The sequence below is a fragment of the Dendrobates tinctorius genome, unplaced genomic scaffold (genome assembly GCF_039654945.1).
Source record: "Dendrobates tinctorius isolate UK_male_01 unplaced genomic scaffold, ASM3965494v1 ptg000041l, whole genome shotgun sequence".
NCBI lineage: Eukaryota > Metazoa > Chordata > Amphibia > Anura > Dendrobatidae > Dendrobates > Dendrobates tinctorius.
Genome location: NW_027361709.1, coordinates 2,591,479 through 2,616,785, shown reverse-complemented (window position 1 = coordinate 2,616,785; position 25,307 = coordinate 2,591,479). Strand labels below are relative to the sequence as shown.

General features: G+C 46.7%; 1 protein-coding gene across 1 annotated transcript in view; it reads left to right on the top strand.

Annotated features, from left to right (window-relative positions):
* The first annotated feature begins 440 nt into the window (after positions 1-440).
* SLC6A6 (solute carrier family 6 member 6) overlaps positions 441-25,307 on the top strand; it is a 39,560-nt gene continuing 14,693 nt past the window's right edge. The window contains exons 1-6 of the mRNA XM_073574997.1: positions 441-575; positions 11,399-11,635; positions 12,486-12,620; positions 14,215-14,449; positions 20,146-20,278; positions 20,552-20,686. Of these exons, the coding sequence (XP_073431098.1) occupies positions 11,407-11,635; positions 12,486-12,620; positions 14,215-14,449; positions 20,146-20,278; positions 20,552-20,686 (867 nt within the window). The 5' untranslated portion in view covers positions 441-575; positions 11,399-11,406. The remainder of the gene's footprint in view (positions 576-11,398; positions 11,636-12,485; positions 12,621-14,214; positions 14,450-20,145; positions 20,279-20,551; positions 20,687-25,307) is intronic.

Below are 25,307 nucleotides of genomic sequence, written 5' to 3'. Positions count from 1 at the left end.
TCCGGTCTTGTTTGTTTCTTTCTCTCTCCCCTCTCCTTTGTTTTCTAGCCTTCTTTCTCTCTCTCGCAACTTCAAATTTAATGAAGCTTTATTGGCAGGACTAAATACACATTAGTTTTGCCAAAGCAAGAGCACAAAAGGGAATAGGGACTAAAGGGATGTTGGGAAGGGACTGTAGGAAAGGTGGATGGGGGCAGATCCAGGATGGGGCTATAGAAGTCCTTCCTTCTCTCTCCCTTTCTATCCTCTTTCTCTACCTCTTTATCTCTCCCCTCTCCTTCTTTCTCCCCTTTTCTATCCTCTCCTTCCTTCTCTCTTTCCTCCTTTGTTTTCCTCTGCACGTGTTCTATTCCTTCTCACACTTAAGCCCCGCCCCCTGTCGGTATGGCCCCGCCTCTCTGGTCAGGCCCCGCCCCCGGCGTGTGGAGGAGCCGGTGATTTTCCACCATGAGCCGCGCGCTGTCATCAGTTCTGAGCCCGGAGTCTCCATCCAGTGATCACTGAGCAGCTCCCGGGAGCAGACTGGAGCCGGCGAGATCCGCACCGACCCTGGAGCTGGAGCACGGAGACCCCAGGTGAGTGTCAGACCAGCGGCTGGTGATGCTGAGCCCGGGGCTGCCTGCCGCTCACTGTACACGGTGTGCTACACCCATCATCCAGCACACAGGAGCCCCTGCGCCCATCATCCAGCACACAGGAGCCCCTGCGCCCATCATCCAGGAGCCCCTGCGCCCATCATCCAGCACACAGGAGCCCCTGCGCCCATCATCCAGCACACAGGAGCCCCTGCGCCCATCATCCAGCACACAGGAGCCCCTGCGCCCATCATCCAGCACACAGGAGCCCCTGCGCCCATCATCCAGGAGCCCCTGCACCCATCATCCAGCACACAGGAGCCCCTGCGCCCATCATCCAGGAGCCCCTGCGCCCATCATCCAGCACACAGGAGCCCCTGCGCCCATCATCCAGCACACAGGAGCCGCTGCGCCCATCATCCAGCACACAGGAGCCCCTGCACCCATCATCCAGCACACAGGAGCCGCTGCGCCCATCATCCAGCACACAGGAGCCCCTGCACCCATCATCCAGCACACAGGAGCCGCTGCGCCCATCATCCAGCACACAGGAGCCCCTGCACCCATCATCCAGCACACAGGAGCCGCTGCGCCCATCATCCAACACAGAGGAACTAACTGCACCCATCATCATCCAACACACAGGAGCCGCTGCGCCCATCATCATCCAACACACAGGAGCCCCTGCGCCCATCATCCAGCACACAGGAGCCCCTGCGCCCATCATCCAGCACACAGGAGCCGCTGCGCCCATCATCCAGCACACAGGAGCCCCTGCACCCATCATCCAACACACAGGAGCCGCTGCGCCCATCATCCAGCACACAGGAGCCCCTGCACCCATCATCCAGCACACAGGAGCCGCTGCGCCCATCATCCAGCACACAGGAGCCCCTGCACCCATCATCCAGCACACAGGAGCCGCTGCGCCCATCATCCAACACAGAGGAACTAACTGCACCCATCATCATCCAACACACAGGAGCCGCTGCGCCCATCATCATCCAACACACAGGAGCCGCTGCGCCCATCATCCAGCACACAGGAGCCCCTGCGCCCATCATCCAGCACACAGGAGCCCCTGCGCCCATCATCCAGCACACAGGAGCCCCTGCGCCCATCATCCAGCACACAGGAGCCCCTGCGCCCATCATCCAGCACACAGGAGCCCCTGCGCCCATCATCCAGCACACAGGAGCCCCTGCGCCCATCATCCAGCACACAGGAGCCCCTGCGCCCATCATCCAGCACACAGGAGCCCCTGCGCCCATCATCCAGCACACAGGAGCCCCTGCGCCCATCATCCAGCACACAGGAGCCGCTGCGCCCATCATCCAGCACACAGGAGCCCCTGCACCCATCATCCAACACACAGGAGCCGCTGCGCCCATCATCCAGCACACAGGAGCCCCTGCACCCATCATCCAGCACACAGGAGCCGCTGCGCCCATCATCCAGCACACAGGAGCCCCTGCACCCATCATCCAGCACACAGGAGCCGCTGCGCCCATCATCCAACACAGAGGAACTAACTGCACCCATCATCATCCAACACACAGGAGCCGCTGCGCCCATCATCATCCAACACACAGGAGCCGCTGCGCCCATCATCATCCAACACACAGGAGCCGCTGCGCCCATCATCATCCAACACACAGGAGCCGCTGCGCCCATCATCATCCAACACACAGGAGCCGCTGCGCCCATCATCATCCAACACACAGGAGCCGCTGCGCCCATCATCATCCAACACACAGGAGCCGCTGCGCCCATCATCATCCAACACACAGGAGCCGCTGCGCCCATCATCATCCAACACACAGGAGCCGCTGCGCCCATCATCATCCAACACACAGGAGCCGCTGCGCCCATCATCATCCAACACACAGGAGCCGCTGCGCCCATCATCATCCAACACACAGGAGCCGCTGCGCCCATCATCATCCAACACAGAGGAACTAACTGCACCCATCATCCAACACACAGGAGCCGCTGCACCCATCATCCATAGTCACGAGTAACCTGCAGTAACGTCCTCTTTGCTGTAGACTCCAGGCATCTCCTGCTGATATAACCTGCTCTTCCTTTTCCTCTTGGTCAAGTACATTAGTAATAATCATATTGTGTCCAGTAATCTGCTGTATCTGGTGCAGTTCACTGGTGCGTGTCTGCTGAGAGAAGTGGCGAAATGTGCTGTAAATCAGCCATCTATAACAATGGAGCCCGAGTACAGCGGCGTTTCCCTGGTGTCTATATGTATACAACGTGTAGGATCCTAATATACATAGACATACATACCGGTATATAATCTGCTGATAACCTGCCGCCCTCTCAGTCACACACGCCATTCATACATAACGCGATGCCCATCTGCTGAATGGAGAGGAGCTCCGCTGCCGCCTGCAATAATATAATGACAGGTGTAATAAAATGGTGTATAAATATTTCATAGTGAATGTGTAATAATATAACGTATCAGTCTAGTGTGCGTGTAATAATGAAGTGTAGTAATAATGGTATATAGTATATATACCATAACACAGTGATATGACCTAGTAATAAACTATATAATGTGTAGTGATGTCACGTACAGTTATGGCATAAACAGTGACATAATGTGCAAATAACATATGTAATAGATAATCTAATACCATCTTGTAATATAATATCTCAAAGTGTTACTTGTTGTTATAGCGTGATATACAGTGTATAATTGCATAACCTAGAGTGATCTCTCCTGTAATAATATCACGTAGCACAGTGGTATAATATCATGTATCGCGTTTATTCACAGCTGTCACTGGCAGAATCTCAGTATAACGGGTTACAGGTTGGGCATCTGTGAGTCTCGGAATCCCAACTACTAGTCCCAGATTACTAGGTCTCTCAAAGACTATTAATTATTGCTGAGATTTGTAGTTCCACAGCATTGCGGATGATTATATCTTGCATTAAGCATTACAGGCTTTTCAACAGGAGATACTTTCCCCAGAGAGATGACACTGGGTGTCTGACAGTAGAACTGAATTTGTAATTTGGCACAACTTTTTAGTACGGTAGTTCAACAAAGTCTTGTTAATCAAGAATGATGTAGTCTCAACACAACCAGATCTGCTAGATCAGTGCACTGGTATATTCAGGGGTGCCACCAGGAATTTCAGGACCCCATACTTGCAAAATTTTCAGACCCCCTTGAGAATCTGCCCAGGCTCCACCCCAGCTCAGCCTCCAAACTTCAAACCTTTCTCAGGCTCACCGATGGTCCCACTCATAGAAAAACTCCACTTCTGACCACGTCCTCATCAATCACACATTATCAGTTCCCATCTAACACCAGATCACAGACATAGCCAGCAGCTTTTGTTTTGGCTAAAAGATTTTTTTTTTTTTTAAAGCTGCCAACACTAGGTAGACTCTTTTGGCCATGCCCTACTCTGCTCTAACCTATTAGATATTTGTTAAAATATCCAATACTCTTTTTAGGTATATTTTTATTTGTTCCTTTAAGGGAATGTGTCGCATACATTTTTTTAAATGAACAATAATGCCATATACAAGGGACAAATACTGTCACACCATGGCCGGACCACATATTACAACCACATACTGACCAAATAATACCACATACAGGGAACAGATACCACCACATCATGACTAGACCACATATCACCACCACATAGTGACCACATAATACCACTTACAAGGCACAAATATCACCACACCATGACCATATCACATATTACTACCACATAGTGACTGAATAATACCACATACAAAGAACAAATGCTGCCACACCATGGCCGGGCCACATATTACTACCACATAGTGACCAAATACTACAGTACTGATCATTAATAGAAAAAAACCCACAATACTAATTTTACCAAAAATGCCATTATACACAGGAGCTTTATATATAGGGTCAGTGTACAGGTAATACAGTGAACACCAGTGATATTATACACAGGAGCTCTGTATATAGTGTCAGTGAACAGGCAATAGAGTCATCACCTGACATTATACACCGGAGCTCTGTATATAGTGTACAGATAATAGAATAAGTCCGTAAGGACCAGGTCCTCTCCCCTCTGTACCAGTCTGTCATTGTAAATTTGTTTATTGTTTACGATATCTATAACTTTGTATGTAACCCCTTCTCATGTACAGCACCATGGAATTAATGGCGCTATATAAATTAATAATAATAGATAATATAGTGATCACCAGTGACATTATACACAGGAGCTCTGTATATAGTGTCAGTGTACGGGTAATACAGTGATCACCACTGACATTATACATAGGCGCTCTGTATATAGTGTCAGTGTACAGGTTATTACTAGTATCTCCAGTGACATTGTACACAGGATCTCTGTATATAGCATACAGTGTATAGAGTCGGTGTACAGGTAACACACTGACTCACCGATGAGGTCTCTATTTGAAGTCCTTCATCTTTGATTTTCATCTTCATCCAGCACAGACTGCCATCACTTCTTCCAGCCAGGATTCGTCTCTGCAAAATAGAACACAGTTATCTAGAGCACATTCCCCAATTTTTCACCAACCTCTACAGTATGCCAGATGAATTAAAAAGCGACCGTGTCGCCCTGCTCAGTGTCAGGACCTCTCTTCCCCCACACTGAAAACAGTATCCTAAAAAAATAATATCCTTTAATTAGCCCCTACAGTAATAATGTCCCATTTTCTGGACCCCACTTGTCTCTCCATATTGCCTCCATAGTCATCCATAATTCTATAATGTACCCCATAGTCATATTTAATAGTATAATGCACCCCATAGTCATATATAATAGTATAGCAATATAACGCACCCCAGAGTCATAGTATTTAAATCGTCATTCCGGCGTATGACAGTGACGTCAACTGCTGGCCTGTGATTGGCTGGTGGCTGTTAACTTTTACCATGAAGGAAGAATCTCCCACATGGCAACAGATTTTAACTAATCGTGCGTCTGAGGATGCGAACGACCAATCAGTTAGTGAAGCGGCAGAATCCTGCCGTTGGGGCCCAGTGAGCAGAAGAGAGGGGGCCTGCTATGGGCCCCCTCTGCTTGCCGGGCCCCATACGCCAGTAAGGGCAGTAATGCCATGACGGCGGCCCTTAGTATATTCATAGCGGGAGCATAGTCTGAAGTGATTTTTTAACTTGGCTCTTGATTAGTGAAGTGTTATGGTTCTCCTCATACCAGGAATTTGATGTCAGTGCTGCCAAATGATTGGACTTTGCCCTCAGCTCTGTAGCAGAGTAGATGTAGCAGAGTTGGATCTGTCATTTAACCCTTTGGGCTGCATAGGTTTACTGTGCTAAGTAACATGAACGGTACCAAATGCTGTACTGGGCTCTGCTGCATCTGCGTCCAGCGTCCAGATGCAAAATTGTGTACTGATCATGAAGTATCTGTGTATTGCTTTACTATGGTGGTTATGGTAGAGTTGTATATCATTGCTATTGCACCAATGTAGCAGAGCTGAGCTTCTAAGCACAACTTTGCAATTATCCCAATTATTATAGTTGGTCATGTGAGCAATTTTGTGATAATTGCAAAGTTGTATCTGCAACCCCCCCCCCCCCCCCCTCGATTTGCTACATCAGTGTGGCACAACTCACAGTGATGTAATGATATTTTACCTGTAGATTTCAGTTCAAACCAAGTGCATGTAAATGTTGTGGACGCAACCAAATCCATGCAGGAGCGCGGAGAACAAGGTGTGTCGGCCGCTCGCTCCAGCGTGATCTGCTCAGTAAGAGCAGCGACATATTTGGGCCAAGAAGTATTTAGTACAGAGTTTCAAAGTGATTTTCCTCCAAAATAATTAGAAATCCTAAAAATTCGCTCATTACCGAAGCGTCCCTTTAAGTGTCAGTCGGCCTTGCTGCCTCCTGTGGTACAGTGTACGGATTATGTACATACACGATTCTTGCTGCCTGCGCTGAATATATGTAGTGTGTATATATACCCATTATAGTCAATGGGGATATTCAATTCTCCGAATTTTTTTTTTTTCCGTCTATCGCAATGTTTGTAAAAATAGAAATCAATGGGTCTATGATAAAACTTTTCATTAGAGTTTACAATGAACCATACAAATTAATTCATTATTATTAAGTGACTTTGGGGGACAATGACTGACTGATCTTTGGGGACCTGTTCGGCCCTTTATCATCGATCACATTATAAATATAGTTGTGGTCGTGGAGTTTACTAGATCGACTAGGCCTCAAGTATGAAAACGTCTGCAGCTAAGGTGCTATCCATAGCAACCAATCAGATTTCAGATCTCATTTTTCTACTGCAGGTCTGAAAATGAAAGGAGGCATTTGATTGGTTCATGAGACCCATAGTACAGTATATTCACATTGGTATTGGCTGACTATATCAACCAATCAGATTCTAGCTCTCATTTTCCCAGCGCAGAAAAGAAAATGAAGGAAGGGATGTGATTCGTTTATCCAGCGGTCATCTGAGTGCCGTCCTTCTTACTGTGTAGGTGAAGCTTGGAATTTTATTTTTTTTTAATTTTTTTGCATATGAGAATAACCGATGTGGTACTGATGGTAAAAATGGACAAACGGACTAAAATTGGGTAACATATGGTCCATGTGCAAAAAAATACACATCTGAATGAAGCCATAGAATTCATGTGAGTGGTAATGGTGTCCGGACGCCGTTTTTACGTGATCCCTTCTTGATTTACAGTTTGGGATAAGGCTCAGCTGGAGCCACATTTTGGAAAGGCTTCCGTAATACACAATTGTCACAATGTGCCTTTGGTTGTCACCAGTCGTTATTAATTGAAGTGGGAACTTCCACCTGATCCACCATTTAGCCCCAGGAGTTCACACCCTTCCCACCATCCGTCCCTGCCACACACGTCGGAGGTCGGCTGTGTTACACAGCTAGCGCCTGCCTCTAAGGGTTCGCTCACACTGGCGCATAAAAATCGGCCCCATTCTCATCCAAAAATGTTGGCCCAGTGGATATTTTGTGCAGTTTCTGACGATAATTTTCTAATCTATTATATATGCGCCAATTTGTCTATGACTTTGAGGTAGGAAGATGCGATGACGATGAGAGGATCCATTAGATGCTCGTCTCTCCCCAGCAGGAGCCATGTACGGGAGGGATGAGGAAGCAATAACGCCATAATGGCGGTGACGCTCCCCACAGCTCGCCGTCTGTCATCGGCTGCTTTACGTTTTTATTGTTATGTTTAAGTCTGTGTATTGGCGACAACAGGTGCGACCAGAGCATCCGCTGTCATGGAAACCGCAGCGCGCTCCCACTCATTGCCATTTTCAATCATGGCTCCCACACAGAGAACAGTTTATTCCATCGCCGCGGCGGCGGATTCATCTAACCGAGGAATGCTTAATAATCATTGAAAAATGAAAAGTTCTGAAACGATTCTTCATCCCCCCCTCAATGTCTCCTCTTGCTGCTGGTGAATGAAGCGTTTTCTACTTCACACAGCAGAGGGTTTGTTCCAACTGTATTTTCTCTGGGTTATAAAGAAGAACATTTCCATTTACTGACAACAAGCAGAGTATGGAAACAAAGTCTGTGCAGAAGCTGCAGAACTTCTTTATCTACTTTTTTTTTCACATGAAAACAGGAAATGTGATTTCTGTAGTGTGCCCCTTTAAGTAAAGGCCACACCAAGTGTCGCCGTGTCACCTTTCACCCCAGCCGCCACTTCCTCTTACTAGGGTTTACGGTTCTTATTTTGTCATCATGAAAGAAAAATGCCAATAAAATATCAGCTGATGTCAGATAGAAACGGGAAGTGGTTTCTGTGTGTCCGCCGTACGTGCGGCTTGTCTGCGCTCACCGCTGGAAATTTCCATTAGACTTTACATAATTATTGGATAAAATGATTAGCACTTATTCAGCGAGTTCCGGGGACAATCTCTGACCTCTGGGGATGAGTTTGGCCCTTTACCAATGACTAAAATGCACACAAAGCTGTGGCCATAGGAGTTTACATGATCGACTAGGCCTCAGGGAGGTCACCTGCTGTTGCTGAGGTGTTGCCAATAGCAACCAATCAGATTCCAGCTCTCATTTTCCAAATGCAGGTTAGGAAATGAAAGATGGGATCTTATTGGTTGATGTTCAAGATTTTGTGTCCATGGAAATGAGTGGTAATTTGGCCATTCACACCGATTAGCTCTCAGAAGAGTAAGGCAGAAATGTAAATTTTCTTCAAACTATTTTTATTAATTTTTAAAGGGAAGGGTTACAATGCGCACAAGGAGGTACAGGGAGAAATGGTATATGTAGCAAGAAAAGTGGGAGGAAAAGGGAAGAGCTAAAGAGAAGAATGCAGAGAGGAGCGAGATAAATAACAAATACATAAAGGTCATCTGAACCTATTGCACCTTATACAATATTTGCAGAGAAAACAATTTAAAGTCTATTCAGTCATAAAGAAATATGTCAAATTATTGATTATCCATGATGCCAAATGGTATCTATATTAGAAAAACCTAATGATTTTTAAAGGGGCAGTCCATGTCATCAGCTGAGGCTGCAGGCTGAATTCAGGCATCCGTGTTTCACGTTTGTACGTAGAGCGCGATGCCCGGACGGACCACAGCGAGCCGCGTCATGGGCATCTGAGGCTTTTCTAATGAGCAGGTCTAAGAGGGCGGTGTACTCTTTACCCATTCACTAGTCACAGTTCAGACTGTGCTGTTAAAAGGGACCTAGGGGCCAATATACAGTCATAGGCGGTTACAAAAACTACACGATCTATGTTAAAATGTACATTTTTGTTAGATTGCAGAACAATCCTTTAAATTTACAGCACTAGATTTATGCACTTTCGTTATGTCACACAATAATAATGCACACGGTGATGTCACAGTACAGGGATAATACACACAGTGATGTCAGAGTACGGGGATAATGAACTCAGTGATGTCACAGTACATGGATAATGCACACAGGGATGTCACAGTGCGGGGATGGCGCACGCGGTGATGTCACAGTGCGGGGATGGCGCACGCGGTGATGTCACAGTGCGGGGATGGCGCACGCGGTGATGTCACAGTGCGGGGATGGCGCACGCGGTGATGCCACAGTGCGGGGATGGCGCACGCGGTGATGCCACAGTGCGGGGATGGCGCACGCGGTGATGCCACAGTGCGGGGATGGCGCACGCGGCAGCATCACAGCATGAAGCGATGCTGTCGGCTCTTTAGTTACGGGTCGGATTTCTCCTTTTCATGAACTTCTGCTTTATTGCAGCTGTATAATGACATGATATATCAAGAAAAAGTCTATGTGGCGGTTGACTCCTGGGTGCTATCTATTCGCCGTCCCGCCTGCTGTCATAGACAGATTAGGTATTATCAATATAATATGATGGCAGAGGGCGTACACCGGAGTATTAACCCCTGCTATAAAGAGCACCCAATAAATTGACGCTTTGTGGAAGATGTGATGTTTGCCGCTGGTTCTATCCCTTTATGCCACCAGTGATGTCATGATCGGTCAGTCCTCCTCCTATAATGTGTATTGGGGCTCTGTATCCGTTATCAGCTTCATTATACAAGCCCTGGCTGCAGAAGGGTTAACAGATCTGATAACCTTTCATTACTTAACGATGTAATCATAATTAAGGAACATTTCTTTTGCTGTTGGGTTATTTGTGTAGAAACATCATTAAAAGATAATTGTGACCCTGGAGATGTGAAGGTGCAGGTGCAGAGCCGCCTCGCACAGGAGAACTCTGGGCTCGAGTCTACAGGTGACCCGACCGGCAGCGGATTTTGGATCCTACACCGCGGCGCTCGGCGTTCGTTCTTGTGTAGTTATTTCCAATGTTCCACAGATTATTCTGGTAGATCTGACGGATAATCTGCATCTTGAGGAGAAATTGGTAGATATTTGAGTATAGGAAAAAGCAGAAGGAAGAGCTCGGCGTGCCGTGTAGTCTTCCGTGTATGATGGTTGAAGTCGAGGCTGAAGAGGGGACTGACAACCGCTCTGAGCAGATTCTATTCTAACGAAAGTAGTTGTCACTTTTCAAGCCCAGTTGGGACGAAGTGAGCGAGCACCATTCATCCCCTTATGTCACAGCAGAGAAAGGGTTAATGTTGGCGTTGGGAAAATTACTCTGTTCCCTGCCCCCTGTGGCATTATCTGGGCATGGAGGGCACAGACTCCTTGAGTCATCGTGTCACACATGGAGGGTGAGTCACAGACAAGCAGATGCCTCCTCGCCTCTGGCTTTCAGGAGGGGATGGGGGTGTTCATGCTAGGAGGGTCTTGCCCACTCCAGAAACCACATTCACTTTTCAATCAAACACTTTATTGACTTCTGGCATTAGTCAAAAGCAAAGTTGCAGCGAGACGTGCGCTATATCATCGTGCTCCCGGAGCCTAGTACTCCACTCACACCCAGAGCTGCGTGCACCATTCTGCAGCTTATTACCAGGAAGCAGTGCATTGTGGGAGCTCAGATGAAAATTATCTAAAAGGATCCTATACCCCTTCCTTAGATGTCAGCCATTCCCGCTGACTCCCCCATACATGTGTATATACGTGCTCAGCTTGGACAAGTGTGCATGTGTTCTTGATGGGGGGATTGGCCTAATTATATATAAGTTGTCAGATCAGTTAACTTTTCTGTGATGCATATTTGCACCTTTGCAGTGTCACATTTTGAATGCAGCTTTGGTTGTGACTGGAGCATAAGCCCGAGGTGCGGGGACGAGGTGATGGGGTCCGACCTCGGTGTCGCCTGCTCTCGTGCCCTTCATGTCTCAGTTCTTGTCACCGCTTATCTGTTAGGTACAAAGATGTCCAACAAGGAAAAACTGCAGTACCTGAAGGACTTTCACAAAGACATCCTAAAGCCGTTTCCAGGGAAGAGTCCGGGGACCCGACCGGAGGATGAGGCGGATGGGAAGCCCCCGCAGAGGGAGAAGTGGGCCAGCAAGATCGACTTCCTGCTGTCAGTGGCCGGAGGCTTCATTGGTCTGGGCAATGTGTGGAGGTTCCCGTACCTCTGCTATAAGAACGGCGGAGGTGAGTGAGCGCGGGTCCTACACGTACACTGTGGCCTCGCTGTCTGTATTGATTGTATCCACTGATGTAACTGACCATCAGACCCCGTGCTGCTCACACAGCTGAAGCTTGTTCCATTGTGTCAGTGCAGTTGCTTTTTCGGCTGGGACTACACGACGACTTTAGCCGTGACACAGGTTGCATCGCAGCGTAAGCCGGGGGAATTTGGGTCTCTCGGGTGCTGCGACTGCCACAAGCATAGGACAAAAAGTGGGAGCCAAATGGATTTTTTTGAGCGACGTGCTCATGACCATGTGACTTATGTTGCTGCTAAAGTTGCTGTGTTGTCCCAACCTTGGCTTCAAGTCCATGAAATGAGAAAAAGCTGTTGATGTACTTTATGTACAGAGCATTTCCTACACTGATACACTGTAACAAACTGCAGCTGTGTGAGTAGGACTGGGTCACAGTGGGTTCCTATTCACTGAAAGCAAGCACTGAGAATGTGTAGTGTATTATGACAAGTTAGGCAATTTTCCAATATGCTTCCTTTAGGCATTCACCATGTTTTCAGGATCTCTGCTTGCTGTCATTCAGTAGGAATCTGTCCTGGTCGTGTAATGAATACGAAGGTTCAGGACTCGTTAGACTGTAACTAGCCGTGCACCTCTGCTCACAGGCTGTGTCTTCAGCTCGGCACCTCGCGGCTCTTTGCTCTGGCAGTTCAGTGTTATCATAGGGACATTGGTTTTATGTCCGTCTCTTCTTAGTTAAGGAAATCTGAAAGTATTATAATTTCTTGCAATTTTTCTTCCCGGTTATTGAAGCAGCTCGGGTATCTGCTGACTCCATTCTGTTGCTTTTGTTACAGGTGCTTTTCTAATCCCGTATTTCATCTTCCTGTTTGGGGGTGGGTTACCTGTGTTCTTCCTGGAGGTTGTTTTAGGACAGTTTACATCGGAGGGTGGAATCACCTGCTGGGAGAAGATCTGTCCAATCTTCACAGGTAGGAACACCTTGTACCGCAATGATGGCAGCCATTGTTCTGCTCCTCACCCCCATGATGTGACTGCAAAATCCTGCACTAAAGATAAAGCGACACTGATACTCGGGGTGCAGGGGAGTGAAGCTGACCCTCAGGGTGCAGGATAACAACACTGATACTCGGGGTACAGGATTATGACACTGACACTCGGGGTACAGGATTATGACGCTGACACTCGGGGTGCAGGATTATGACGCTGACACTCGGGGTGCAGGATTATGACGCTGACACTCGGGGTGCAGGATAATGACGCTGACACTCGGGGTGCAGGATAATGACGCTGGCACTCGAGGTACAGGATAATGACGCTGACACTCGGGGTACAGGATAATGACGCTGGCACTCGGGGTACAGGATAATGACGCTGGCACTCGGGGTACAGGATAATGACGCTGGCACTCGGGGTACAGGATAATGACGCTGGCACTCGGGGTACAGGATAATGACGCTGGCACTCGGGGTACAGGATAATGATGCTGACACTCGGGGTACAGGATAATGATGCTGACACTCGGGGTACAGGATAATGATGCTGACACTCGGGGTACAGGATAATGACGCTGGCACTCGGGGTGCAGGATAATGACGCTGACACTCGGGGTGCAGGATAATGACGCTGACACTCGGGGTGCAGGATAATGACGCTGACACTCGGGGTACAGGATAATGACGCTGGCACTCGGGGTATGAGAGATTCTCATCATACATTTAGATTCCAGATCGGTGAGATCCGGCGGACATTACAGTAGTGATGTGAGATGTGATAACTCCGGTCTGGCTGGGCGCAGAGCTCTGCTGTCACATTACAGGGGCTATTCTGGGCCTGTCCTGTCTGCAGCTTCTTAGTCGGGGTTGATATGCTGAGAGCTGGGGCCCCAGACGATGACGGGACTGTCAAAGTTATGTTATGAGAGACGTAAAGCACAAATCACAGAATAAAGACGTCACCATAAATCTGTATACAAAGAATACAAAGAACTTTACACAAACCTGGCAACAAATGAGAGGAAAAGTGCAGAAGGACGGATGTGGAAATTAGAGATGCAATTAGGGAAGAAAAGGTTGTGTGAAAGTTTGTGTATGTAGATGCATATATGGTGTCTGTTATATAATATATACTGTAGTGTGTTCTTGTGTATAATGCTGTATATAGTGTATATATAGGGTTTGTATAGATGGCAGTCTGTGTATATGTATGGGGGTACATGCGTGTATGCACAGCACTATCCAGAAATAGTCAAGCCTGGACCTTGTTCTTGAGAAAGGTGAGACCTGTGGCTTTAGGATAAGCTCGAAATGTCAGACATGGAAGTACCCATTTACTCTGCTCTTGTGACACTGCTGCTTCTCGCACTTCTCACTTTTGGAGGTCACTTCCATGTGGATGTCCTGTTGGATGCGGCCATTATGTGGAGTAACAATAGTCCATTATGCTGCAGGCTACGTGTAGCGTCACCTCGTGCCCAGTGGTCTGTACTAGAGGTCCAGCAGAGACAATGTATCTCCATGTCAATCTCCTGTACTTAGAGCTGTCTTTGTGTTTCCTCTGCTCCAGGAATTGGATACGCCTCTATCGTCATCGTGTCTCTCCTCAACGTCTACTACATTGTCATCCTGGCCTGGGGGGTCTATTACTTGTTCCAGTCTTTCCAAAGTCAGCTGCCGTGGGCCCTATGCCACCAGCCGTGGAACACCCCGACCTGCGTGGAGGACACGTTTCGGAAGAACAGGACCATGTGGTTGTCGGTGAACTCCACCAACTTCACCTCCCCGGTGACAGAGTTCTGGGAGTGAGTACATTCACCACGGCCGATGTTGGGGCCATTATAGGGGTAGACACTAGAGGATATCTGCAACGATTACCTGCCCCTGCTTGCTGCTAGTGAATGAAGATTCCGTCTTTACTTTTAGGCTTCTGAAGAAGCCATGTATTTGTGCAGCTATACATGATCAGAACCATATTTCATATTAGTCGCGTTCACTGACAGGAAGCAGAAATCTTGAAAATGGTGATGTATTCAAACGGAGCTGTGCGCCACCTCGGTCTAGGGATACAGTAACATGGAAGCCTGGGTGGAACTAGACGAGCGTGGCTTTCAGGAGCCCAGAAGCGATGGGTCGCAGATCCGGCACTTGTAACATTTTGGTTTGGGCTTCACATATTGCCCAACCAGACTCCTTACGTTTCTCGGCACTGCTGCCAGTGTCTTACAGCGAGGGTCAAGTCATTTTTCCTGGCAGAAGGCGAGGAACACAGACATCAGTACCCAAGAAATGGAAAAGTAATGACCAACCCCTTTAAGAGAATTTTACTATAATTTTGGTCTCTATGAATAAATTGTTACAGGGATGTTCCAATCGCATAAAGCGATGGCTTATCGTGAGGGTCAGTGATGGTGGAACCTTTGTCAGCCAGGCTAATCCTAAGAATGGTGGGGTCGCATTATTGGTGCAGTGCCCGAGTCCTTATCTCCTTTTTTCCGTCCGCACCGATGTTCCTGGCCACACACTGCCCAGCTGAGAGACCGGGGTGCCATCATTTAGAGAAACGTGATGGGGACACATTGAAAGATTTGGGATCCTTAAGGGACCCCCAGGTCAGCCTCCACTGATCACGTCCTAGTAATATTCCATCACTTACAGACATTTTCCACTACTGGGGCTGTTTTAAAGTATAAAAAAAAAAAAAAAATTAAATCAATTCTTGCCTCTCGTAGTGGCACCGCTGTGCTGAGTCCTGTATCCCCCGCCAGTCTGGTGACATGAACACTGTTCGTCTGCAGGGACATAACTATGAAGGCTGCAGTCGATCAGCTGCTGATGGGCTGCAGCAATCTCACGACATTGTCTATTTCACCAGACCGGTGGACGTCACCGGCTGAGTCGAGTACCTTCGGGTTATAGATGACGGGATATCCAGAAGGTGACATCCCCTTTAATGGAATGAGAATACCCCTTTAACACTCACCCTCCTCCAAAATGTGGGTCACTCTGTTACTGTAAACTTTATATTACAACGCCCATGGGACTTTCTTATCAGTAACTTCCCCTTCCTTGTATATAATCGCCCAGTGATAGCTTTATTTGTCCTGTCAGTTAATTATTGACTGCAAAGTTTGGAGCCGTCCCATCTTGGCTTTGGAAAACAGAGTAAATGTCATCTTGGCAACTGCTTGGGGTCAGAACCCGTGTGGACGTTGAGATGGGAGGAAACTTGAGCAAGAAAGGTGTAAAAATAATCTACTGTAATGAGCTATCCCAGGGGAGCGGTAATAGCGGCCATATTGGTTATCACCCAGCTTTCCTAGAAGCGGATCACTTGGCCTTGTAACTTGGTGACCGGGTTGTACTGGTGTATAACTTGCCAGATTTGCTGTTTAGAAAGTTGTGAATGTTTGGTTTAACTGACCTGTAATTGTCCGACAACTTTCTCAGGTACGGATCTTGTTATAGTGGTTGTCCTGAACTTCATTGATATATCCTATTGAGGGTCCCAGCTTATAGATGGGGGCTCAGGAGCTTAAACTGCTCCATACCGGACAGGTATAACCCAGCCAGCACCTGCCTCTATCGGCGGCATTTAGAGCTAGTGACGCAGGGTTCTGATTGGCTCCTATGATAACTGTCGCCATCTTTGTACACGGATGAAGCCGCACTGCAGGTTTGTCCTCATAAGGAATTGTCATATATACGATATACTGTGATACTAAAGTTTTACAGTATTTGGAACACGCGATTAAACAATTTAATTTCTAGTTATATAGGGGGGGAGTTTTAAAAAATATTAAATGATAAAAGCATGTGTTGACTCATTCCCTTTTCCCTATGGAAATTAAAAAAAATAAAAAATAAAAAAAGCAGATTTGGTATCATTAAGTCCGTAAAAGTCGAATCAAAATATCATAATATATCATAATATAAAATTAATTAACCTGAAAGGTAAACATTGGAAAGGGATAAACTGGAATTCTGCACTTTGATTTTTTTTTTCACTTCTAAAAATTACAAAACAATAAAATCGTCACTTACCCCCCAATAAACTACTACACCTTGCCACATAAAAATGAAATCCACATACGTCTCCATTTATTGATGGGGGGAAGAAGTAATGGGCATCAAATTATTTTATTTTTAGTAATATACCTATGTATACACACTAAGAATTTAGTCACTGGAATAATACTAAAAACTATACAGTTTATATTCTGCTGTAATCGTACTGGCTTGAAGTATGTTCTTGTGTTTTTTTGCCACACAGTAAACGTAAAATAAACCAAAAACTATGATGACATTGCAATTATTTATTTTTTTTCCATCATTTTTATTCCACTTGGGATTTTTTTTTCCCTGTTTTTCAGTACATTATATGGTAAAATGGTATCAGTTTGTCAATTTGTCCCACAAACAACGCCTATGTCGATGTAAAACTAAAAAAGTTCTGAAAGAAGGGTGCAAAAACAAAAAATTGACGAGGTTATTGATTGGGTACTTTGGATCGGCCATCAATGTCAAATTAGTGGGCGGCCGTCTCGCAACACCATCACTGATCCGCGTGTTGAAGGGGCCGTGGCCCATGGTATAGTGGATGGCAATTGTACTTAAAGGGAACCTGTCACCCCCCCCAGGCGTTTTTAAGTAAAAGAGACACCTTTTGCGGCACTACTGCTGCATTCTGTCAAGGTGGCTCTTTTATTTAGCGTCCCTTCCACCGCAGAAATAATCGTTTTTAAAATTGGTCAGACATACCTGAAGTTTGACTGGGGGGCAGGTCTTTCCCCCCCGGACACAGACGCCTCACATACGTCAGTCATGCCCTGCTTTTGAATTTGGCGCCGCCTCCTCAGCGTTAATTTCTTTTTCTCGCGCTTGCGCTGTAATATTTTGACGTCACCACAGGTCCTGCTGCACCGCTGCCCTGCTCAGCTCCGCCCCTACTGGTCACATGGTGCTGACCTCATCACAGGTCCTGCTGCACCGCTGCCCTGCTCAGCTCCGTCCCTACTGGTCACATGGTGCTGACGTCATCACAGGTCCTTCTGCACCACTGTTCTCCTTAGCACCGCCCCTCCTCCTGGTCACATGACATTGACATCACAGGTCCTGCTGCACCACTGCTCTGCTGAGCTCCGCCCCTACTGGTCACATGGTGCTGACTTCATCACAGGTCCTGCTTCACCATGGCTCTGATGAGCTCCGCCCCTCCTGGTCACATGGTGTCACATCATGTGATGTCATAGGACGGGCAGCGCTAACTGCGCATGCCCAAGAAAGAATATTACAGGTCAGGCGCCAGCATTTGAAATTGAACACAGAGGAGGCGGAGCAAAGACATAAGCAGGACATGACTGATGGATGTGAGGTGTCGGTGTCAAAATTCTGGTATGTCTGACCAATTTTAGAAACGCTTATTTCTGCGGTGGAGGGGACGCTAAATAAAAGAGCCACCTTGACAGAATGCAGCATTAGTGCTGCACAAGGTGGCTCTTTTACTTAAAACGCCTGGGGGTGGGTGACAGATTCCCTTTAAAGGTATTGTCCAGGACTAGAGAAACCTGGGGGAATCGATGTGTAGGTACTATTCCTGGACACTCAGGTGGGAGTGTTGATCCTGGCCACTCGGGTGGGAGTGTTGATCCTGGCCACTCGGGTGGGAGTGTTGATCCTGGCCACTCGGGTGGGAGTGTTGATCCTGGCCACTCGGGTGGGAGTGTTGATCCTGGCCACTCGGGTGGGAGTGGTGATCCTGGCCGTGTGTATTGCCGTCCAGCTCTCCGGGATCATATTCGGTAACAGTTCAATAGAGGTTGTAAGACCGACTTGGGGTCTCATTTAAATTCTGGGGACCCCTTTACCCGCCTGTGACTCGTGTCTCTTTGTGTTACTTGATATATTGTATTTATTCGGATATTAATAGACGCCGGCGCCATCTGCTCGCTCTGACCGCGGCGTCATCTGCTCGCTCTGACCGCGGCGTCTTACTGTCCGGGAAGTTGGATGATAAATAGTTTAGATCTAAAATAGACCCTGGAATCTTTGATGTCCTCATCCCTCTTGTTTTGCTACAGCTTTGAGAGTCTCTAAAGGAAACTTATTGCACTCGCTGGTCGAAGAATTATCAGAATTGGTGCAAGGGGTAAATGGAGGCGTTACCCAGAGCAACCAATCAGATTCCAATTCTCATTTATTTAAAGTTCTATGGGAAATGAAATGAGGCTCCTGATTTGCTGCAATGGCGCCCAATCAGAGCGTAGTTTTCAGTTTGCAGCCTACACTGGGTAAACGGTTGCTATGCTCAGTGGTTGCTATGGGTAATGAGGCCTCTGATTTGTGACAATTTCACCTTTTTAAACTCTTTATTGCTGGTGGCTACTTCTCACTGATTAGGAAGTTGTCTGGCCACCGGCAGTCGGGGTCGTAACCTGTGTACTCGCACATTATGAGTGAGCCCCAGAATGTAGGTGGAAAAAGACAAAGATTTGGCTGCAGCAGCTGACCTGCTTGCTGATTGTTTCCATGTGACGTCAGAAAAAGGTGAAGAAATATGCCGCGGTTGGCGTGTTTTAGTGACTGTGGCGCCGATGTACGGCTCCTCTCAGCTTTGTTTACTCAGTGTGAATAACGTTCTCTCGGGACCCGCAGATGTTCAGGAAACGGGGTCAGAAGTGACGATGGAGACCCGGCTCTGGCATCACTGGAATGTGTATGTCTATGGTCAGGAGGAAAATTGTAAAGTTAAAAATGTAGAAATGAAAGGTTTGTCCAGTTTTCTCATTCAGGGAAAGCTGGGTATAAGCAATATGGCTGCCACGCCACCTGCTACAAAGGGGGATACCTGCTGTCAGTGACTGGCAGCCCCTCTCTATGGCAGGCCCAGTATGGCCACAATGACCTATCCATAGCCCGGGGAAGATGGATGATGCCTGCCAGACATTAGATCGTGAGCTCCTGGGTCCATACTGTGTGCACCAAGGCACTGGAGATCCCTCCCGCCGTGTCCCTTACGTTTGCAGCGCTCTCGTTATGTGATGCAGGAGGGTTCGCTCTCTGCCAGACATTCCAGGCATTTGTTGGGGTCCGTCCTGCCAACAGGAAGAATGAAAATAAAATGAAAGCCAAACCCTGTGATTAATGACCCTAGTGGCGGAGCCGTATGGAGGATAAGTAGCATCATTTAGTCTTCAGTGTCATGGCCGCCGGCGCACCTTGTCCATCCATTGTTCTCTGTTGTTTGTCCCAAGCCAATTTACCTTCGTCATGAGTGAAGATAGCGTGAACAAGTGATGGTCGCTCCGGCCATTGTGGTCTCAGCTAGGACAATTGTACCGGTCCATGATCCCCCAAAGGACGTCTCCATCGGGGTGGTGTTGTTGGAGCATATGCCAGGTGTGCGGTGTGACTGCGCCCGCCCTGTGACGACACCTCTTAGAGGGAACCATTTACCATCGAGGTGATTCTGATTTTTTTTTTTTTTCTCTTTTTATTTTAGGAATAAAGTTCTTAGTTTATCAAAGGGAATTGATGATGTCGGCATAGTGAAGTGGGACCTGGCGCTGTGCCTCCTGCTCACTTGGGTCATCTGTTTTTTCTGTATTTGGAAAGGTGTCCGCTCCACGGGGAAGGTAAGATGGGACACAGCGCTCATCTAATATTGTGCTTCTGTAGCTGTGAAGAAGTCACATCACCATCTGTATGTCTGAGCACCACTGATGATAATGCGCTGCATCGCATGTCAGCCAAGGCGGCCGCCGTCTGCATCCAGAGAATGACAGCCAGACGCGATATACGGATAGTGCTGTGCCATTTCCTCCAGTTTCTGTAAATGTGCCCATAGGTAAAGCTACCCTGGATGGCCTCAGCGGCCCTGACCGTGGTGTTTTGTGCTCTCCCTGCAGGTGGTATATTTCACGGCCACTTTTCCGTTCATTATGCTTATCGTCTTGCTGATCCGTGGAGTCACCCTTCCCGGAGCTGCAGAAGGGATCAAATTTTATCTATATCCAGATATGAATCGCTTAGCAGACCCTCAGGTGAGTGCGCCACTTCTTGTGCAGCCGGGTAGAAACTTCCTAACACCGTCCTGATGGTACACGTGTGTCACACGCTGTGGGAAGGGAATGCGGGGTCAGCGCTGAAACAGTTGTCTGATTTTTTTTTTTTTTTCTCCTGTGTATGAGAATATTTGATCTATTATTCTGATCAGATTTTTATCAGAGTTTGAGCAGAGTGTCATCAGATTTTCAAACAAAACAATTTCTCCACCTTGTCCGTGCTGACAGTCCGTTAAAATTGAACCACACTCAGATGTAAAACGAGAGCAGTCCCAATTAATTTTTTTTTTCTTTCACGGACCCGTTGACTTGCATTGTTGATTTTGATCCGACCCTCTGATCAGAATCGGACATGTCTCCGAAATTTTCCGCCGACAGCTCAGTAAGAGGAAAATATCGGACACGTGAATGGTCCTATAGATACCAGTGCTATCTGTGAAAAAGACCGGATAGCACTCGTACACAAGGAACGGATGTCTGAATGAGGCCTAGCAGCATTTCTTTTTTCAGTCATGAACCACCTGTACTGGCAGCGTCCAGGACTAGATTTGATCACCTCTGTTTAACCCCTTAAAGGGGTTGTCCCACAAACAAAAGTTGATTTTATTCAATAGATCTTGGAATATTGTTAATTTCCACAATTGGATGTGTTTTGATAAAATCTTCCTGTGCTGAGATAATCTTATAAATGTGCCCCTGCTATGTACTGTGTAATAGCCGTGTCTGACCGTGCAGGAACATGGCCACAGCCATTACACAGTACACAGCAGCACATTTATAAGATTATCTCAGCACAGGAAGATTTTATCAAAACACCTCCAATTGTGGAAATTAACAATATTCTAAGATCTATTGATTAAAATGAACTTTTGTTCTTTGGAGAACCCCTTTAAATAGCGTAGCCATTCTCTGACACCAGCATGTAAGGCTTGTACTCTTCGTGCCGCTCGATTACTATGTGTTTGCCAGGGCCGTGCTGGGGGCTCTCGTCACCGCTGCCTTGGTGCTCATGTGACACCCAGTGTTTTCATTTTTAATAAGTGATTGCAAGGTGTGATATATCTAGGTCACTGTGGACTGTGACCGTATGGATTATTCTGACTTTACGCTGCATTGTTATATGTCTGTAATCTTATCCTGTGGAAGCTTTCAATAAAAAGAGTTTAACAAGTGATTGCAAGTTCACTACAAGGACTAAAGGCCCCGTCACACTAAGCGAGATCGCTAGTGATATCGCTAAAGCGTTACCGATTTTTGTGACGTAGCAGTGATATTGCTAGCGATATCGCTATATGTGATACTTACCTCCAACCGGCTCCCCCGCTGGCTATCGCTGATCGCGCGGGATCATCCTGGACCGTTTCTCGTCGGCCGCTTCCTGCTGGCGCCGACGAGCGACGCGTGGACGCGGGCGGGAGGATGTCTTCATCGCCGCGTCTGACAGGTAAGTAATGACCGCCGACCGCTGCTGCATCGCTGGTGAGATCTGCCTGCTTGGCAGCTTACTAGCGACCATTTAGCAATCCTGACCGGGTCGTATCATTGTCGGGATCGCTGGTGCATCGCTAAATGTGACGGGACCCTAGAAGTAAAGTAAAAAAAACACTTAAAGAAAATATAAAAAAAATAAACAATTAAATAAAAAGCTTTTTATATAAGAAAAAAAAAATAAGGTTTGATCACCTCCCTTTTCCCAGTTTAAAAAAAATAATAAACCTATTTGGTATCACCGCATCTGTCAAAGGTCATTCTTATCTAAATCTAAAATGATTTCACCTGTACAGTAAGTGCCTTAATGAGAAAGAAGTTTATAAACTGCAGAATTGCTTGCCATGGTCGCTGCACCGCTCTCAAAAAATGCAATAAAAAGAAAATCTAAAAATCTCAAAATATTATTATATTTACTCCAAAATGGTGGCAAAAAACTGCAGCCCAAAGTTCTCAGACCGCTTCATAGATGGGAAAAATAAAAAAGTTACTGAGTTCAAAAGAATTGTTTTTCTGTATATTTTTAATCACCATTTTATGGGTATCGTATAATTGAACAAACCTGGAAAATCATGTTACTCGATCATTTTATCATTTTTACCGTACAGTGAACACCGGGAAAGCAAAACCCAAAAACTAACGACTTTTTATTTTTTTTACCATTTCACCACACTTGGATTTGTTTCCACTTGTCCAGTGCACTAGATGATGAAATGAATGATATTATTCAGTGCTACAACTCATCCTGCAAAAACACAGCCCTCATATGGATATGTGGGGGGAAAAAAAAAAACAAATTATGGCTCCTGGTAGAAGAGAAGGAAAAAACGAAAGTGCAAAAAATAGCTGCATCTCCAAGGGGTTAAAAACCTGTAATATTTCTGCAGTTGCTCCTTAGTAGAGGATCAAGGGTTTCCATCTAATCTGACAACAGTATCAACAGAGTCTTACTGGTCGCTCCCGTAGATGCCGTAGGGACCAATTGTGCACAGTGGAAATGCAATAAACGCTCAGGAATCTGTATCGGTGAGAGTTGCTAAGGAGCAAACACAGGGGACGTCTCCTCGGGGCCCTTTACACACCTGCATGGAGAACCGCACATCCATTCACTGTGGAAGACTCTTCCGTCATTGTAGATGAATGTACGGGGACCAGCAGGAGGCGCCTGCATCGCATTGTGGGTCTGGTGGCAATTTATGGGGCAGTGTCGTGTCAGCCATGTTGTGCCGTGCATGTAATACTAGAGAAGAGAGAGGATTCAAAAAGATTTAAATAAACTGGAGAAGTGGGCAGCAACTAACAGAATGGTTTTTAACAGGGAGAAATGCAAAGTACTACATCTGGGCAATAAAAATGAAAAAAGCATATATAGAATGGGAGGAATAGGGCTAAGTGTCAGCACATGTGAAAAAGACTTGGGTATACTAATAGATCACAGACTGAATATGAGTCAACAGTGTGATGCAGAAGCAAAAAAGGCAAATGCAATACTAGGATGTATTAACAGAAGCATACAGTCTAGATCATGTGAAGTCATTATTTCCCTCTACTCCTCTTTGGTCAGACCTCATCTGGAATATTGTGTCCAGTTTTGGGCACCACATTTTAAAAAAGACATCAACAAACTGGAGCAAGTTCAGAAAAGAGAGACAAGAATGGTGACCGGTCTGCAAACCCTGTCTTATGAGGAAAGGTTGCAGGATTTGGGATTGTTTAGTTTGCAAAAGAGAAGACTGAGAGGAGACTTAATAGCTGTCTACAAATATCTAAAGGGCTGTCACATTGTAGAAGGATCAACTTTATTCTCATTTGCACAAGGAAAGACTAGAAGCAATGGGATGAAACTGAATGGGAGGAGACACAGATTAGATATTAGAAAAAACTTTTTGACAGTTAGAGTGATCAATGAGTGGAACAGGCTGCCACGAGAAGTGGTGAGTTCTCCTTCAATGGAAGTCTTCAAACAGAGGCTGGACAGACATCTGACTGGGATGATTTAGCGAATCCTGCTTTGAGCAGGGGGTTGGACCAGATGGCCCAGGAGGTCCCTTCCAACTCTACGATTCTATGATTCTATGTAGTGTCTTTCATGTTGTGTCGTTCCAGCCATGGTGTGCCATGTATGTAGTGTCTTTCATGTTGTGTCGTTCCAGCCATGGTGTGCCATGTATGTAGTGTCTTTCATGTTGTGTCGTTCCAGCCATGGTGTGCCATGTATGTAGTGTCTTTCAAGTCGTGTCGTTCCAGCCATGGTGTGCCATATATGTAGTGTCTTTCATGTCGTGTCGTTCCAGCCATGGTGTGCCATGTATGTAGTGTCTTTCATGTCGTGTCGTTCCAGCCATGGTGTGCCATGTATGTAGTGTCTTTCATGTCGTGTCGTTCCAGCCATGGTGTGCCATGTATGTAGTGTCTTTCATGTTGTGTCGTTCCAGCCATGGTGTGCCATGTATGTAGTGTCTTTCATGTCGTGTCGTTCCAGCCATGGTGTGCCATGTATGTAGTGTCTTTCATGTCGTGTCGTTCCAGCCATGGTGTGCCATGTATGTAGTGTCTTTCATGTCGTGTCGTTCCAGCCATGGTGTGCCATGTATGTAGTGTCTTTCATGTCGTGTCGTTCCAGCCATGGTGTGCCATGTATGTAGTGTCTTTCATGTCGTGTCGTTCCAGCCATGGTGTGCCATGTATGTAGTGTCTTTCATGTCGTGTCGTTCCAGCCATGGTGTGCCATGTATGTAGTGTCTTTCATGTCGTGTCGTTCCAGCCATGATGTGCCATGTATGTAGTGTCTTTCATGTCGTGTCGCTCCAGCCATGGTGTGCCATGTATGTAGTGTCTTTCATGTAGTGTCGTGCCAGCCATGTTGTGCCGTGCATGTAGTGTCGTGCCCTGCATGTACAGTAGTGTCGTGTCGTGCCCTGCATGTACAGTAGTGTCGTTCATGTAGTGTCTTGCCAGCCATGTTGCAGATCGATCCCTTTCATTTGCTATCACAGCACTTGGACATATTTGACAAAGATGTTTCTAGTAGAAAGCGGCCATGTTTTTCTAACTTTCGGCCCTTTAAGGGCTGCAGAGAAGGTGCCCTCCCGGTGCTATTATCAGATAACCT